Source organism: Talpa europaea (assembly GCF_964194135.1).
Source record: "Talpa europaea genome assembly, chromosome: 13".
In the NCBI taxonomy this organism is placed as follows: domain Eukaryota; kingdom Metazoa; phylum Chordata; class Mammalia; order Eulipotyphla; family Talpidae; genus Talpa; species Talpa europaea.
Genome location: NC_140080.1, coordinates 52,050,643 through 52,066,142, shown reverse-complemented (window position 1 = coordinate 52,066,142; position 15,500 = coordinate 52,050,643). Strand labels below are relative to the sequence as shown.

At 43.6% G+C, this 15,500-nt stretch overlaps 1 protein-coding gene across 5 annotated transcripts in view; it reads left to right on the top strand.

The window, feature by feature from the left end:
* The window catches only part of PTPRM (protein tyrosine phosphatase receptor type M), a gene marked incomplete at its 3' end in the record, with an annotated part of 796,072 nt that extends 787,602 nt beyond the window's left edge, over window positions 1-8,470 (top strand). For all 5 annotated transcript variants that reach the window (XM_084252855.1, XM_084252854.1, XM_084252853.1 and 2 more), the window contains one exon: window positions 8,417-8,470. In XM_084252855.1, coding sequence (XP_084108981.1) covers window positions 8,417-8,470 — 54 coding nt within the window. The remainder of the gene's footprint in view (window positions 1-8,416) is intronic.
* Window positions 8,471-15,500: the final 7,030 nt, after the last annotated feature.

Below are 15,500 nucleotides of genomic sequence, written 5' to 3'. Positions count from 1 at the left end.
CCTAAATCCCCAAATTGTAGGCTGAGAGCTCTGTGCTACAAAAAAGTGACTTCAGAAGAATTAACTTGGCAGTTTAAGCCTCCGTGGGCAAGTCACTGAGCTCTCTTGAACCTGAGTGGCATGAACTGTGGTTAATGTGGATGCATTGAGGCAACCCCATATGACAAGTTTTACAAACTTCAGAGGAGGCTGTTTATAGTGCATTGTTGCAACCAGGAGCCCTTCGAAGCCAGCAGTGTAGGAGCTTCAGAAGAGGAAGAGGATGGGGAAGAAGCAGCAGAGGGATCGGCCACCATTTACATTTACTCCATGCTTAATCTGAGCCAGGCTGTGCAACAAGTGCCCTTCAGAGTCGGATTGCAGGTGGGAGGGCAGCCTTCACCAGAATCAGCCTCTCCGGAGGCTGAGAGGTCTCACTCCCTGGAATCATCATGAGTTTTACAGAGCTGGACCACCGGGGAATTCCCAATCTCCTGATGAGAGCATTTGAGAAAGGGGTAGTCAGACAGAGGTGGCCTGAGTTTGATAAGAAGGTTGGCAGAAGATGGAAGCAAATATCCCAATTATTAAAATATCCCAATTATGACTTCATTTGGTATTTAACCTCCCTGGTTCAGGGATAGCTTAATACTTGTCAAAGCTGGCAGAGGCTGGCGACACACATTTTGATGGGAAGAAACAACGGGACTTTTTTCTAGTTCATGCTGCAAACTAGGGGACAGGAATGACTCTTCATGAAATGAGGAACTAGATGGTTGGACCAGAGGGAGCTCTGATACCAGCCCACTAGTTAAATAATTATGTCATTTCTGTGTTAATTTCTGATGGTAAAAAACAGAACTGTTGGATGCCCAAACCTCTGAGAGTCAGTGTTAATGTTAGGAGAGGTCAGAGACTAAGAAATGCAGGAAAGTTTTGCAGTTTTCTGGGGAAAATATCTCATAAATTTGTCACTGAGACGGTTGGCAAGACAATAGATAGTGTCTGATGACCAAAAGAAAAATGTCACTGTGCTCTTTTCAATGGGTTTGAAGCTTCCTGAGGTGATTAAGTGCTCTTGGGTGGGTGGGTTGATAGTTGGTTTTGCCCATAAGTAAAATTTATTAGTTTGCTACTCATACATGTGTATTTTGGCTGAGAGGATTAATTCAGGTCAGGGTAATAAAATCCAGTACAGTTTTATTGGGCATAAGAGGCCATCTGAGACTTGAGTTTCTCCTAAGCACAAAATGTAACAGCAGCTGAAAAGAACAGAGGACTGAGTCTTCCTAACTGCCTTTTCACGGCTTGCTGAGGTACATGCCAGGAAGTGCTGGGACACCCGTCTGCAGGCCTCAGGAAAGCAGGTGGGTTGGGGAGGGAAACCCTGGCCTGTGCCGCGGTGGATCTGCTCTCTCAGTGACCCCTTCGATGCACACCCCTGCACCATCTGCACCCAGGTGACATGAACTTGCAGAGAGAGTCACTCTGTCCATCCCACCTCCCTTTGGGCTCTGCTTTTTCTAAATTTCTTCTGAAAGTGGAAATTCATCCATCCATTTTGAAGTATGGCACTCTTGAAGGAGAACCAGAGGCCCTAAAAGATTTATTTCTTCAGATTTTTAAGTCTGGAGAGAACCTAGAGAAAAAGCCCCTTGATTGCCGGGAAGTGAAATAATTTACAAAGCTAGAAATTTTTATTCAGTGGGGGCAGCTGGATGTTTTCCTCACCCTTTATTCAGCCCAGCTTCTAAGTTATCTATCTCTCAACCAGCCTTAAGTCCCCATCAAAGAACTGGCCTCAGGGCCATTTGCCTGGTTAAATTCAGAGAGTCCCCCTACTCCTGAGGTCCTTTGAAGCTGCTACATTTGTGGGAAAATGGGCTGCTTCAACAAACAGTTCCCCTCTCACCTTTGTCATCCTCACTTGGCTTTTGAAGTTTCCAGGGCTCTGTTTTAACATAGAAACAGCCTTTAAAGGACAGATCTTGTGTGAAAAAACATCCCCTGGGAGGTGGTGGAAAGTCTGGCCAACATGATGATTTGATGCACAAGTCATTGTAGCGTGTCATTGTAGCGTGGTCACCAAGATGGAGATAATGAGCACACCCTTCAGCTCACAGAGCTCCCGCAGTTAATTCATGGGGGGTGGGGGGCGGAGAGGAGGGAGAGGTGGTGAGTGGAGTGGAGTTGGGGAGGCTGCTGCAGATCTGCTCTCAGCGACTTCCCTGTATCCCAGGCTGTATTAGCTATATCAGCAAGCTGGGCATGACATCCTCAGAATTTGTTCCTGATAGCTGAATATTTAGCCCTTTTGACCACCATCACCCTTTCCTCCCACTCTCCTAACTTCTGACAACATCTTTCTATTCTCTGTTTCTATGAAATTGACCTTTTTCCACAGGAGCTTTAAAAAATTCTGTTCCCTGGGCCTGGTCCAGAGCCTGACCCAATTGAGCTGAGGCTTGGCTTCAGCAGCAGACTGTTAAGAGTGTCCCAGGTGATTCTGTCAGAATCTTAGAAACTTAGTATCTAGTCTAGAATGGCTTTCAGTCCAGGATGCATATTAAAATCTCCCGGAACAATTACATAAATACCAATGCCTAGACCAATTTTAGCAAATGTAGCCCACAAGGGTGAGCTGGGTAAGCTGCAGGGGAGGAAACACGGCTCAGCAGGACCGCAGGCCTCCCCTTCCCTGCAACACCAGCTGCTGGGCATGTCCAAGCTCACCCTGCCGCCCCCTCTACTCTTCCTACTCGGATCCAGCCCTCTAACGTTCTTGCCCCTCCTACAATTTAGAACTGGCCACCGGACTTAGCCCACCAAGTCTGCCCTATGGTATATACCCTGCAAAGTGACACGTGGTAAGGAGCCAACACGTGGTGTCCTCCCTATGAGGACACCACAGTCTACTGTTGCATACAGATTATGTGTATAAACCCCCCTCCAGAGCACTGCCTGTTGACTGTGTGAAACTTGCAGGCTATTGGAATGACAGTGTGCAGTAGTGTTATTTGCGAGTGTATGTGTTGGGGCATAGGTGTGGGAGTAGGTGCTAGTGTGGTGTGTATGTAGGTGAGTGTATATACATGGGGTGTATATATGGGATGGAAGTGGTGTTATATCAGGTTGGATTTCAAAGGCGCTAACTTCCACCAGAGTGGAATATAAGCATACAATCCAATCAGCGGTAAAAGCAGGGAGGGATACGAACTTCTTGACAAGACCTGGAAACCATTAGTTTACAGAGAATCAGTTTGCATAGGGGAGGACACTTCTCAAGGCAGATGCCGCTGGCAGTTCTCATCAAACCTAGAGAAGGCTTCATGGCCATACACATGGAGTCTCTAATCATCTAATATTAATTTATACCACTTTTCAGAGGTACATTATCAAGACTGCCTGTTAATTTAATTTAGGTGGGGCCTCATAGCCTTGCACGTTTTAATCTGTCCTTGCCTTCCCCATGACTGTTTATCAGTGTCTTGTCAACAGGTAGTTGCTTTTTTTAATTGATAACTTAAGACAGTCTATCTCACTTGGCCCACTTCTCAGTCTGTCAGGATCTTACAATGTTAACACATATAACTCTGGTGTGTAGGTGTGGGTGCATGTAATTGTGTGCGTGTATTGTGGAGGTGGGTGTGTGGATGTGGTGTGTGGATGGATATGTGTGTCCATAGATGTGAGCATATGGATATGTCTGTACAAGTGTGGGTCTATCATGTGTGGCTATTTGTGTGTCTGAGTGTGGGTGAGTGTATGAGTGGGTGGGTGTGGAGGTATAGGGTGTTGTGTGTCTGGGTGTGGAGGTATGTGGGGGTATATCCATGGGAGTCTGGGTGGGTATATATTGTTGGGGTGGATGTGTGTGGACGTGAGTTTGTGTGGCAGTATGGGTGTACTATGAGTGTAGGGGTGTGTGTATGTTGAGACTCAGGTGAGGCATCGGACTGTTGCACTCAGATCCCTAAGATAACCCCTTACCCACTCTGTGGCCCCTTCCTGGGGATGCTAGGTGGCCATTTCACCTGCGTTGGGCCTGACCCTGCCACTTGGCCTCTGGAGGCTCATGACCCTGAGAGGCAGCCACTGCGATCCAGTCTCCCTGGATCCTGGGCTCTCAAGAAAGAATCTCTTCATACCCCACCCTCCCTGCCCCAGCCCCAATTCAGGGATCCTTGAAGCAGGGGCCCCCACACCCGCAGAGTGAGGGTGCCAGCACATGTTTGCTGAGTTGCTAAACGTTTCTTCTCTGCAGCCAGCCCCACGTCTGTCTTGAGCTGCCGGAGGCTGCTCTGGGAAACTGGAGCTGTCTGTGGCCACACGCTCAGGGTCTGAATTGGGAATCAAGCCTGAGGCTTTGAGGCTTTCCTCCTAAGTCTTTAAAGATGTAGATGAAAGTCATGGCCTGTTCATTCTATTCAGAGACATGCAGCTCTCTTCTCAAGAGGCCGCCTCACCACGGTCACTGGTCACCCAGCGTGACTCGACTGGGAACATTGAACTGACCATCCCACCCACAATCATTGTCTCCTGGGGACAACCTCACCCTCCTGACAGGGACATCGGTCAGAGGGATTTTTCCAGATGGAAGGATCTGTGAGCATAGGGTTGAGTTGAAACTGTGAAACCTGTCTCAGTTTCAAAAAGCAGGTGTGCTAGGCAGGGAAGCTTTGCCTCGGGTGAGCCGTGCAGACTGTTCCCTTTGAATCTTCTTAGGAGGCGACGTGGGGTGTTTGAAGAACGCAGACTGACTATAGAGGCCCCAGTTCCTCAGACACTGGCAGCATAGATGACAAAGGCACAGCTGGAGCACTTGGGGGAGGCTCCTGAGCCTCCTGCTGGCCTGGCGATGCCCTCAGAGCACCAGGGATGAGGCACCTCCTCATTTGTTGGTGCCCTTCAGAGTTCACTTTCTTTCCCTTTATGGGAACAAGGGGTAGGATCTGGAATGAATGGAGTTCATTCTAGTCACCCTGTTTGGGGCCCTGCACAAGGCATACTTCCTTTCTTCAGGCCTGATGTCTGCTAATGCTCCCGCACTGGGGAAAGCCCAGGACCAAACCTTATGCCTTAGTTCTTTTTTCCCTGAAGCACAGGGATAGCTCATGTGGCTTAATTACATTGTTCAAAAGCAGGTGAATGAGAGAGGAAACTACAGAAGATAGTCCTGTACCTGGTGATCAAGTGTAATCAGTTTCCTGTGTAGGAAGATTTCAGGCATTTCCTGAGGTGTTTGGGGTAGGGGACGTGACAATTTATGGTCTTCAGAAACCAGTCATCACAGAATTTATGGAGATTGGCAGCTTGCTTAGGAGGGATAAGACAAGCGCAAAAGAATTCATTTTGAAAATTACAGCCATGCCTGCAGCTCAGGGACTTCCAGCTCGGCAGCCCTCGGCAGCGAAACCTGCAAGCACTTCTCGTGTCCTCCCCTGCGGTGTGGCCTGAGGCCGGCAGCCACATTTCCCCACTAGATGTACCTTCATATGTTAAGCACTAGTTCATGGTAGACACAAATTAATTGCAGTGAGGTTTGTACAATGCTTAATGGAATAAGGGACTGGTTGTCCTAAAAAATTGCCTCTGTGAGTCACAAAACCAGAAAAAAATGAGTGCAGCACTTCAGAACCAACTTGCCAGCTCTGTAATTGACAACATCAGAATTTTTATATATATATATATTTTTTTAAAGATTTGTTTTATTTATGCATACAAGAGCTAGGGTAGGCCAGAGGTTTGAGGGGTGAGAGGATTCACCAGAGACAGAGTAGGGAGCAGAACAGGTGGATCTACTGAAATACACTGCTGAAGGGAGGAGCAGGTGAGACAGGAGAGGGGCCCTGCACCATGTGGACCGTTCCCTGGCAGGCTGGGGATCGATCGAAGTGCTCCAGTGGCTGGCAATAGCTTGATGGCACTGTGTCCCTAACCCCTCAACAACCAAGGAGGCCCAAACATCAGAATTTTTAATCTCAATTTTTTTTAATTTCTCAGAATTAAAGTATCAGATCCTGAAATAATAAAAACCAGAATGTGAATCAGAGTGTTTGTGTAGACATTGTCAGTCCTCTTGGGTCTGTACCTAGGAGTGGAGTTACTTCCCACAGTGACTGCACCATCTTGCATTCTCAACAGTTGTGTATGAGGTTCCAGTTTCTCATCCTCAACAATGTTGCTTGTCTTTTTTTGTCTTAGCCATTCTGATAGGTGTCACTGCCATTGATTTTTAATCTTGTGGCACCTTGAAAGGATGTGTTTCCTTTTGTTTTTCACCTCTAGAACTTAAGGTCCTGGAAGATGGAGGCTGTCTTGAAATATCCGGTCTCTAGCCTTAAATGTCTATTGGGTTGAATCAAATGCTGCTAAACCATGCTTTGTTGTTACCTGCATGTTTACTTCCCCAACTGCGTCATGTTCTGTGCTAGACAGCGCATTACACGCAGAGGAATAGACTGTGTCCTTTGTCTTCAAATAAATAGGTTGGATTGATGAGGCAGAGAACAAAATGTAGGCAGAAGAAAGAAATCTCAATAATTAGGAAGCACATATCAAAAAAGCAGATACGTATTTTAATAAATCTTAATTTGGCAAACCCCTAAATAAATATTCATTTCCTTGATTGTGACCACAGGGATGGTGACTCTCACCTTGTGAAAACTTTTCACTTCCTGAGGTGGGAAGAGTGACTTATTGTTGCTGAGCGCCTCTGTCCCAGACATCAGGCTGCTGGAAGGTGGCAGATGGAAGCATCCTCAATCCCCTTATCCCTTTGTTTGGTTTAGGAGCCACACCCAGATAAGCTTCCACCACATAAATATAGAAGCTGAATGTTCTTTTCTTCTACCTTAGACCACACCTTCCTTCCCTGGTCAGGTCAGCACCTCACACGGGGCTACCTTAGGCCAAGGCCCATGATCTGAGAAAGTTGTCCTCAAGAAACCTTCTGGCAGGTTAAGAACTGGTCTGTGGTTCCCAGAGGATATCAGATGTTTTCCCTCTGAGCCTCTCCTTCTCATGTCGCCTTTACATGGAATGCCTGTTTTATTTTTTGTAAGATTTACTTTATTTATTTATGCATACAAAGCTGGGGTATAGGCCAGAGGTGCAGGGGAGGAGGGTAAGAGGATTCACCAGGGATTGAAGAGCAGAACAGGCAAATTGACTGAAATACACTACTGAGGGGAGCAGTAGAAGAGACAGGAGAGGTCTGTTGTGCCATGTGGGTTAACTCCCTGACTGGGGATCGAACTCATGCTGCACTGGCTGTTGATAGCTTCATAGGGCTGAGACTTAACCCCTTGCACCACCAGGGAGGCCCAGAATGCTGTTTTAACCCCAGTCATTCAAACTGGAACACTTTTGAGATTGAGGGATGTTACTTATGCCAAGATAGCAGGAGTAAATCAGTTCTGTCCTGGGCACAGAACAAACACATGGAGTGGGGGTGTGCTCATTCCATGTGTTTGTTCTCGCCTACCTGCTACATCTTTCCAGATCTTCCCTAAGAAGTTATTCTCTCACCTCCAGTGTACCCACACTGGGGACAATCTGTGGGCCCCACTCAGCTCTGCCCTCTTGCGTTTGTCACTGGGTTACATTTTCATCCTCCTTATTGGAACAGGCCCTGCTCTGTTGGGAACAGTCAAGGTGCTTGGTACTTACAAGGTAATTATAAATTCTCATAAAATGGAGGAAGTCTTGCTCACTGACAATCAATGATATAGCTGGATCTTCTTTAAGCCATGGAGGCATTTCCTCCAGCCCTGTTATCTTTCCTCCTTCCTCTTGATTTTCCCAGACTTTCTGCTCAGGGTATTGATATTCAGGTAAACATCTATGTGTGGACACACATATCCATGTGGTCCAGTTGTCTAGAATTTTCCAGAAATTCTAATGCACATAAATATTAAAACACCTTATGAGTGTTATGCTCAGTGAAATAATCAGGAGAAAGACAAAAGCTCCATGAGTTCACGCATATGTAGTATATAGAGAAAAAATGTAAATGACCTAAATAAAACATACATAAAGTTTTAGACTATAAGACCAATGAATGATTACCAGAGGGAAGGAGGAATGGGCAGGGGAGTTCAACTAGGTAAAAGGGGTCAGTTGTACGGTGAAGAATAAAATTGGACTTTTAGTGGTGAACTTAATGTAATATGTACACATGTTGATATACCAAGAGCTTATAATGTTACAGATAGTGTTATTCCAATTTTACAAAATTATCTTTTACCAGGTCTTGTGAGGAGCATCTGCCATCAATGTGTTTGTGCTTGTGAACCATGATATTCTGATTCATTTCTGATTCAAATCTTTATAAATTTGATTCCTTCCAGTTAAAACTTTCATCCAGCATAATTGCTTTAATAGAAACAGCATTTTTCTAGCATGGAGCTGAGATTTTGTGCCTTCTGTTTTCCAGGATCAGTACAAGTTCTGCTATGAGGTGGCCCTGGAGTACTTGAACTCTGGCTGACAGCTCGGCAAACAAACCCTTTCATCCCACAAAGCCAAGATGTTCCGCGGTATTTGTGTAGATGAGATGAAGACTTATCAATATGCTTATTTTGCTTTGCATAATTGGCTCTTTTTAAGAGCCCAAAAAGTGTTTATAAAACTGCTTGCACTGCCCAATTCCCAGTGATGCTGCAGCCCGACAGAAACACACAGCAGACAGTCTCAATACTGCACTCCCGGCACTGGCTTGTTAGAGCAGCATAGACATCTGGTCAACTGAAGAGCACAATTATATTCTTATGAAGGAATTTGTACCTTTGGGGTATTATTTTGTGGCCCGTGAACCTTTGTTATTGTTAAAGCTGAGTGTACATTTTTGTTCTGTGGAGAATGCTACCTGGCATTATGATAATATATTATTTTAGTTAATATTTGTACTTTAACATGTTGCATAATATAAGTTTATGTAGCTTTCCAAGACTAACAGATAAACATATAATGAACAAAGATATGTTGTATGAGTTCTTGTTTCTATCAGATTTGTATTGTTTCCAAGGGAAAAGCTTGGGAGGAATTCAGTTCAAAAATGCAAAGCCTGATGATTCAATTCACAGATCCAAAGCTTTTCCATTTGTTTATATTGTAAATATTTTTGATTTCATCAAATTATTTATTCATTAAAAGAAATTTTTGTGAAGCACAGTGAGTGACAATCATTTTTATTAAACCCTGGAAATTATGTACTGTATGATGTTACCTTGTGTGAATTCTCAACTCAATAAATAAAGACCCGTGACCAGCTGTGTGTATTCCTAGTGTCCCAGGGCCCAGCTGATGAAGGCAGCTCCAGTCACCCCAGGCCAGAGAGATGGCACCTGGGATCTGTTTGCCTGGATCAGGTAGAGTTGGGATTTTTGAAAGAATTGTCAGTGAGAACTCAAGGCCCATCATGGGTGCCTCTCCTGGTGCTGAGGGGAGTCAGGGAGTGGATCTCCCTAGGGGGCAGTCTAGTCAAGAGGCCCGATGGCAGGATGGTGACTTCCTGACCCGGAGAAACCTCTCCTTTCTGTTTCACCTCAGCAAACTAGGCGTAAAATCTATCCTCTCCAGGCCTAATTCAAACCTGAAATTTGCTGAGAGAACACATATAAAGGTCATAGGACCAGAGTACATTTAAGTATGAAACTCACAGCTCTTGTGCCTCTCGCCAGAGGGAATAGAACACAGGCCGGCGGCCCCATGCTCCTGTAGGGCTGTCTGTAGGCTGCAGGAGAAAGAAGCTATGCAATACACTTAGGACTTTCAGGCTGTGCTGGATGGTTGCCAATAGGGGATAAAGATGAGCCTTTTTCAAATACCAATTCTGCGCCAGAAACTGCAAGGAGCTTCCCAAGTAGCAGCAGATCCTCCCAGTGAAAGTATAATCCAGGCCATCTTACAGCTGGAGAGATTCAGATGAGCAGAGATTGAGTGTTTTTATCATGAAAGAATGTGGGATCTTGGGGAAAAAAATTAAAAAATTAATTTTCTAAATTACCCCAGCTGGTCAGGACAGGTGTGGGGAGGCAGCACATAGTGTAAGACCACTCTGCTGAGATAGGGAGATGGGACACATCACCCACTCTGGGAAGGGTAAAGGCTCAAGAATGGTGTTCCTGCTGGCTCTGGGGATGTTGGTGGCCAAAGATAAGAGCAGAAGTTGTCCATCAGGGGAATGGAAGTTGACATCTGCATCTTAGGCTTGCACTGCTTTGCGATTCTCGGGACATGCCATCCGTACTGTTCTGATTGATACAACTGTCCCAGCCTTCCCAAAAGAGTGACGCTTCCTATGTGATCAGAGCTGGCTTGGACTCCTCCAAGACAATGGCCTCTTACCACGCCCACCCAGTTCACTTTGATAAGCCCCTAGAAAATTAAAAACTGCTATTCGTATGTATCTTCAAAATGGCTTCTCCGGGATACAAGAATAGAGGTAAACATATCTGGAAAGTTGTGTGCCAGCTGGACTACAGCAAGAAGGGAGGTGCCCTCTGTTCTCTATACAGTCATGGCTCTGGGCTTCATGGCTCTGCTCTTAGACTGGGTGAGATTGAAACAATGTTTGCATAGTGCTGAAGTGAACTGAGACTTGTGAGTCCAAGCATACAACCCTCTCCTGGTCAAACCGTTCTTCATTTAAAAAAAAAAAAAAAAAGCCCATCTCACACAGAAGACAATAGAATCCCCTTGACTTGGAATCTCTTGGATTTTTATCTTTCACTTGGCTTCACATTTTAGCAGAAATAAATGTAAAAGGGATGTTTTGTGCTCCTGATTTCCCATGAGGCCTTGCAGCATGGTAAAAATTCCTTTTATTTGCAGCACACAGAGTCTGCTCCTTGCAAACACAAGAGGCTGACCTTTCTGCTAAGTATCCCTCTCTGTCTTCTCCGTACTCTGGATTCTCATCCATTGGGCGTCTTTAACTTCCCAGACACTTCCAGGCCTGTGCCTACTGTGAAAACCAGATGATCCTATCCCCTGACTTCCATGTTTAAGGCCTTCTTTTTTTTACTTAACTTATGCAATAACTGGGGTATAGGTCAGAGGTGTGGGAGGGTGAGAAGATTCACCAGAGACAGAGCAGGGAGTAGAACAGGCAGAAGGACCAAAGACACTGCTGAGGGAGCAGAGGGTAAAGCAGGAAAGGTCTGCCCCACCATCTGGGTTTCCCCTGGCCAACCGGGGATCAAACCACCCAGCAGAGACTGAGGACAGCTTCACAGCGCTGCGATCAACCCGCTGCGCCACCAGGGAGGCCCCCAAGGACAACTTAACAGCATTCCATTTGGGTGCTTTGGTGGCTTTGCTATATGTCAATGTGGTTTACCTGAACTCAGAACTCCATCCTCTATATGTGTTTCCTGCCAGGTGAACATTGTGTGAGATGTGGAGATGAAAAGTAAAGCAGCAGTTACATTGTTTTCTCACTCAGGGACTGGACCAATTGTGTGAGCTGCGTGAGTACACAATTGCTTGACCTTCCCACCAGCACTCTCCTCAGGTCCTGCAGCTTCTGCTGTCTGGATCCAAACCCATGATCCCATGCTTGTATTTTCAAGTTTTGTTAAGACATCTCAGCTCCACACACTAATATCAGTTTTTATTAGTTATTTAGTGTGGAATAACAAAATCTAAGCTAAAAACACAAATATTATCATGCAGTTTCTATGGATCAGAAATTCAGGCGGCTTAACTGAATGATTCTGGTTTGCAGGTCTCTTATTGAGGTGACTGTCAAAATGTTGGGTCAAGGCTATAGTCATTGAGAGCTTGACTGGGACTGTTGGATCTCACCAAGTTGGCTCACTCACTGCCTAATAAGTTGTGCTGGTTTGTAGCAAGATGGCCTCAGGGCCTCCACAGGTGTGCCCCTCTACCAGCTACTTGTGCTTCCTTTCAGCATGATAGCTGGCTTCCCCCCAGTGACCCAAGATGAAGCAAGGTAGGAGCCACCATTTCTGACCTAGATTTGGAACTCAAATTCATTTCCATAATATCCTGTTGGTTACAAAAGTCATCCATATTTACTGCAGGAGGGGACACATAAGAGCACAAATACCAGGATGTGAGAATCAGTAGAGGCCACTGAGAGATTAGGCACCACCTGCCAGTCCACTTCAACCATCAGCTGACACCTCTATGACATAACAAAGGGACATGACAAAACATATTCCTGGAACATAGTAAATCTTATTTCTGGGATACCTGCCCTGTCAGTCAGGGTCTTTCCATCTTGCTATGCATTTTTGTTCTGCAAGCTGACATTACCTACAGTCATTTTTCACCATGCCCTAAGTAACCATTATTTAGCTGTAAATAAACTTCCCCCACAGTCTTTATTAACATAGTTTTCTTTCCCCCATGCTCAAAGACGGGGCCCCCTCTAAAACTGTCTTTTTCATATCACAAATACTTTCATTGGTTGCCCTTCATACTCCACTTAAACTTATTGATGGTCACCCCCTGCAGCTTGTCACCTTGAACTGCCTCATTTCAAAGATCTTAAATTAATATGCCAGAGGGCCTCCCCTGGTGGCGCAGCGGTTGAGCGCTGGGCTGCGACGCTGCCCGCAGCCTCTGCAGCGCCGGTTTTTGTTCCCGGCCGCCGGCGAGGGTGCCACAAAAATAAAAAATAAAAAATAAATAATATGCCAGATTCTGACCCCAAACTTTTTAACCACTAGCTTTCTCTTTGCCTTATACCTGCCATCTTTGTTCTTTAAATTTATGAAGACCTGCAGTTCATTCTGATGGAGCACCACTTTTTTTCCTTGTAAAGTTAATTTCCATGCCAACGCCTTCAGTGCTCTTGACTCCGTGTAGTTTCGTCACGACCATGCTACAGATAGTCAGTTTTAGAGAAACCTATCAAGAACTTCCAAATGCAGACAAGCTAAAATAACAAAAGCTATATTTACTCTTCTAACTAAAACAACATAAAAAGGGGGTGGGTATATATTTTTTCAATTAGTTTTTGAGACACTGCTCATCAAGTAATGAAGGAAACTGGAAACTATGTAAGCCTTAGGATTGCCGCTGCTCACAACCAAGAGAGAATTTCCAGATTATAGATGCAGGGAGGGGAATCCATGCAGAGTACAGCGGTCTCTCTTATTTGAAATGAGAGTTCCTTTACTTTAACTGAGAGTTTTTAAAAAGTCAAAAGATTGCAGAGTTATCAGAGATGAGAAGTAATACATAGAGTAGTAATTCTGAAGATCTAGCCTCCTCAAGTCTTCAGAGAAGTACAGATCAAGAAAAGCCTGTAAGGAAATAACCTGAAGGCAATGAACCACCCAAAAGATTACAGGGACCAACACTCATAGTTCACACAAGACCAGAATAGTTCCTATTCCCATTGGATAGAATACCCAGAAAGGACTTGCCTCAGTATTTTGGACAAAATTATCTCTTGATTAACACAGCTATGGTCCTGCCTAACTAAGAGGTAACTGAAAGGATCAAGCTGTTTCCAAGTAACTTAAACGTAGCACAGAACAAAACTCAAGGATATTTATAGAAATATACAAACACCCATGCTGTGAAAGTAAAATTAACAATGTCTGGAATCCAATCCAAAATTAGCAGCTCACAATGCCAAATATGTGACACACGATGAGAAGAAAAATCAATCAACTGAAATCATCCCAGAAGCAACATGACTGATAAAATTAGTAGACAAGCACATTAAAGCAGTTATTTCATAATTGTCCCCCAATGATAAAGAACTTAGAGAAAAGATTTCTCATTTATAACAAAGACATGGTAGATATTTTAAAAGAACCAATAGAATTTTAAGAGTTAAATAACTCTTAAATACAAAAACATGTAAAAAAAAATATGCTAGATGGGGTTAACAGCACGTTAAACTGCAGAAGAAAAAATTAGTGAACTTGAAGACATCAAGAAAAACTATTCAAAATAAAACACAGAGAGAAAAGTATGGACAAAACTGAACAGAGCATGAATGAACTGTTGGTTCACTGTTTTCCCAAAGAGGGGAAATGAGAAGGGACAGAAAAATATTTGAAGAAATAATGGCCAAATTTTTCCAAAGTTGATGGAACTTTTTAACACACAGATTCAAGAAGCCAATGAAATCACAAGCTTCAAAAACATGAAGATAATAATGCCAAAATAAATCATAATCAAATTAATTATATAATAACAAAGAGAAGATCTTAAAAGCAACCAGAGAAAACTATGATCAGAGGAAGATAAAAATTACAGCAGATTTCTTTATGGACACAACACAAACCAGAAGATAGTAGAGCAACAGTTAAAGTACTAAATGAAAGAAAATCTGTCAAACTAGAATGCTATACCCAGCAAGAACATTTACCAAAACAAAAGCAAAATAAAGATATTTTTTGAGATCAAAACTTAAAGAATTCATCACCAGAAGACCAATGATAGAAGAAATGAAGGAAATTTCTCAGTTGGAAGCTTGCATATACACAAAGAAATGAACACTGGCTTGAATAATAAACTTTTCATTAATATTTATGTTAATAAATTATCATATATTATTTACATTTTTTTAAATAGCTTACAAATAAAATAATAACAATCTAGTGTAGCTTATAATACAGGCACAGAGGAGAGAAAAGAAAGTATACTGCTATAATATTCTAGTATACATGAAGTCATAGAATACCACCTGAAGGTAAACAAGTTGAAGATGTTTACTATAAACCCTTTAGCAACCACTAAAATAACATAACAAAGAGTAATGACTGCTAAGGCAACAAAGGAGATAAAAATGTAATCATAAAAAAACCTCAATCCACAAGAAGGCAGAAAAAGAGAAAAAATGGAACAAGGAACAGATGGGACAAATAGAAAACAAAGAACAAGATGGAAGATTTAGACTCAACTATATCAATAATCACATTAAAATGTAAATGGGTTAAATGCTCCAATTAAAAGTCAGAGATTGTCTGATTGAATAAAAAAGCAAATATATGCTGCTACAAGAAACACACATTGTATATAAACAAATAAAGGAGCCCTCCATCTGCTTTCTTTAATGCATCCAAGCTGCCAGAAAAAAAAAAATATATATATATATATACACACACACACAAATGGGCTTATCACTGCAGCTCCAAACTCCTGGTATTCATCTTTCCTTTCTACTCCACATGGCAAATAATCCAACACTTCCCACACTTAAGCTCTCTACACTGCAAAAATGCCTGTATTTCTTACATTGTTGAAAAAAATAAATAAACCACTTTGATACCAAGATAGGTTGGCAGATAGGTGGCATGTTGGGACCCTCAGGCTTCACCCTCAATGTCCATGCCTCAGACATCTGACTACTATTCCACACATGCCATGAACTGGACTTTCCGACAGGGCTGCTGGGAAGAAGGAAGGAGTGGTATGGGCAGACTATGGCGAACAGGAGGAGGAAAAAGATTACACATGGGCAGGGCCCCGGGTCTTTACTCTTTGCAGCCTTAGTGCTTTGGATCCAGCTTTCTCCACAGAGATAATGG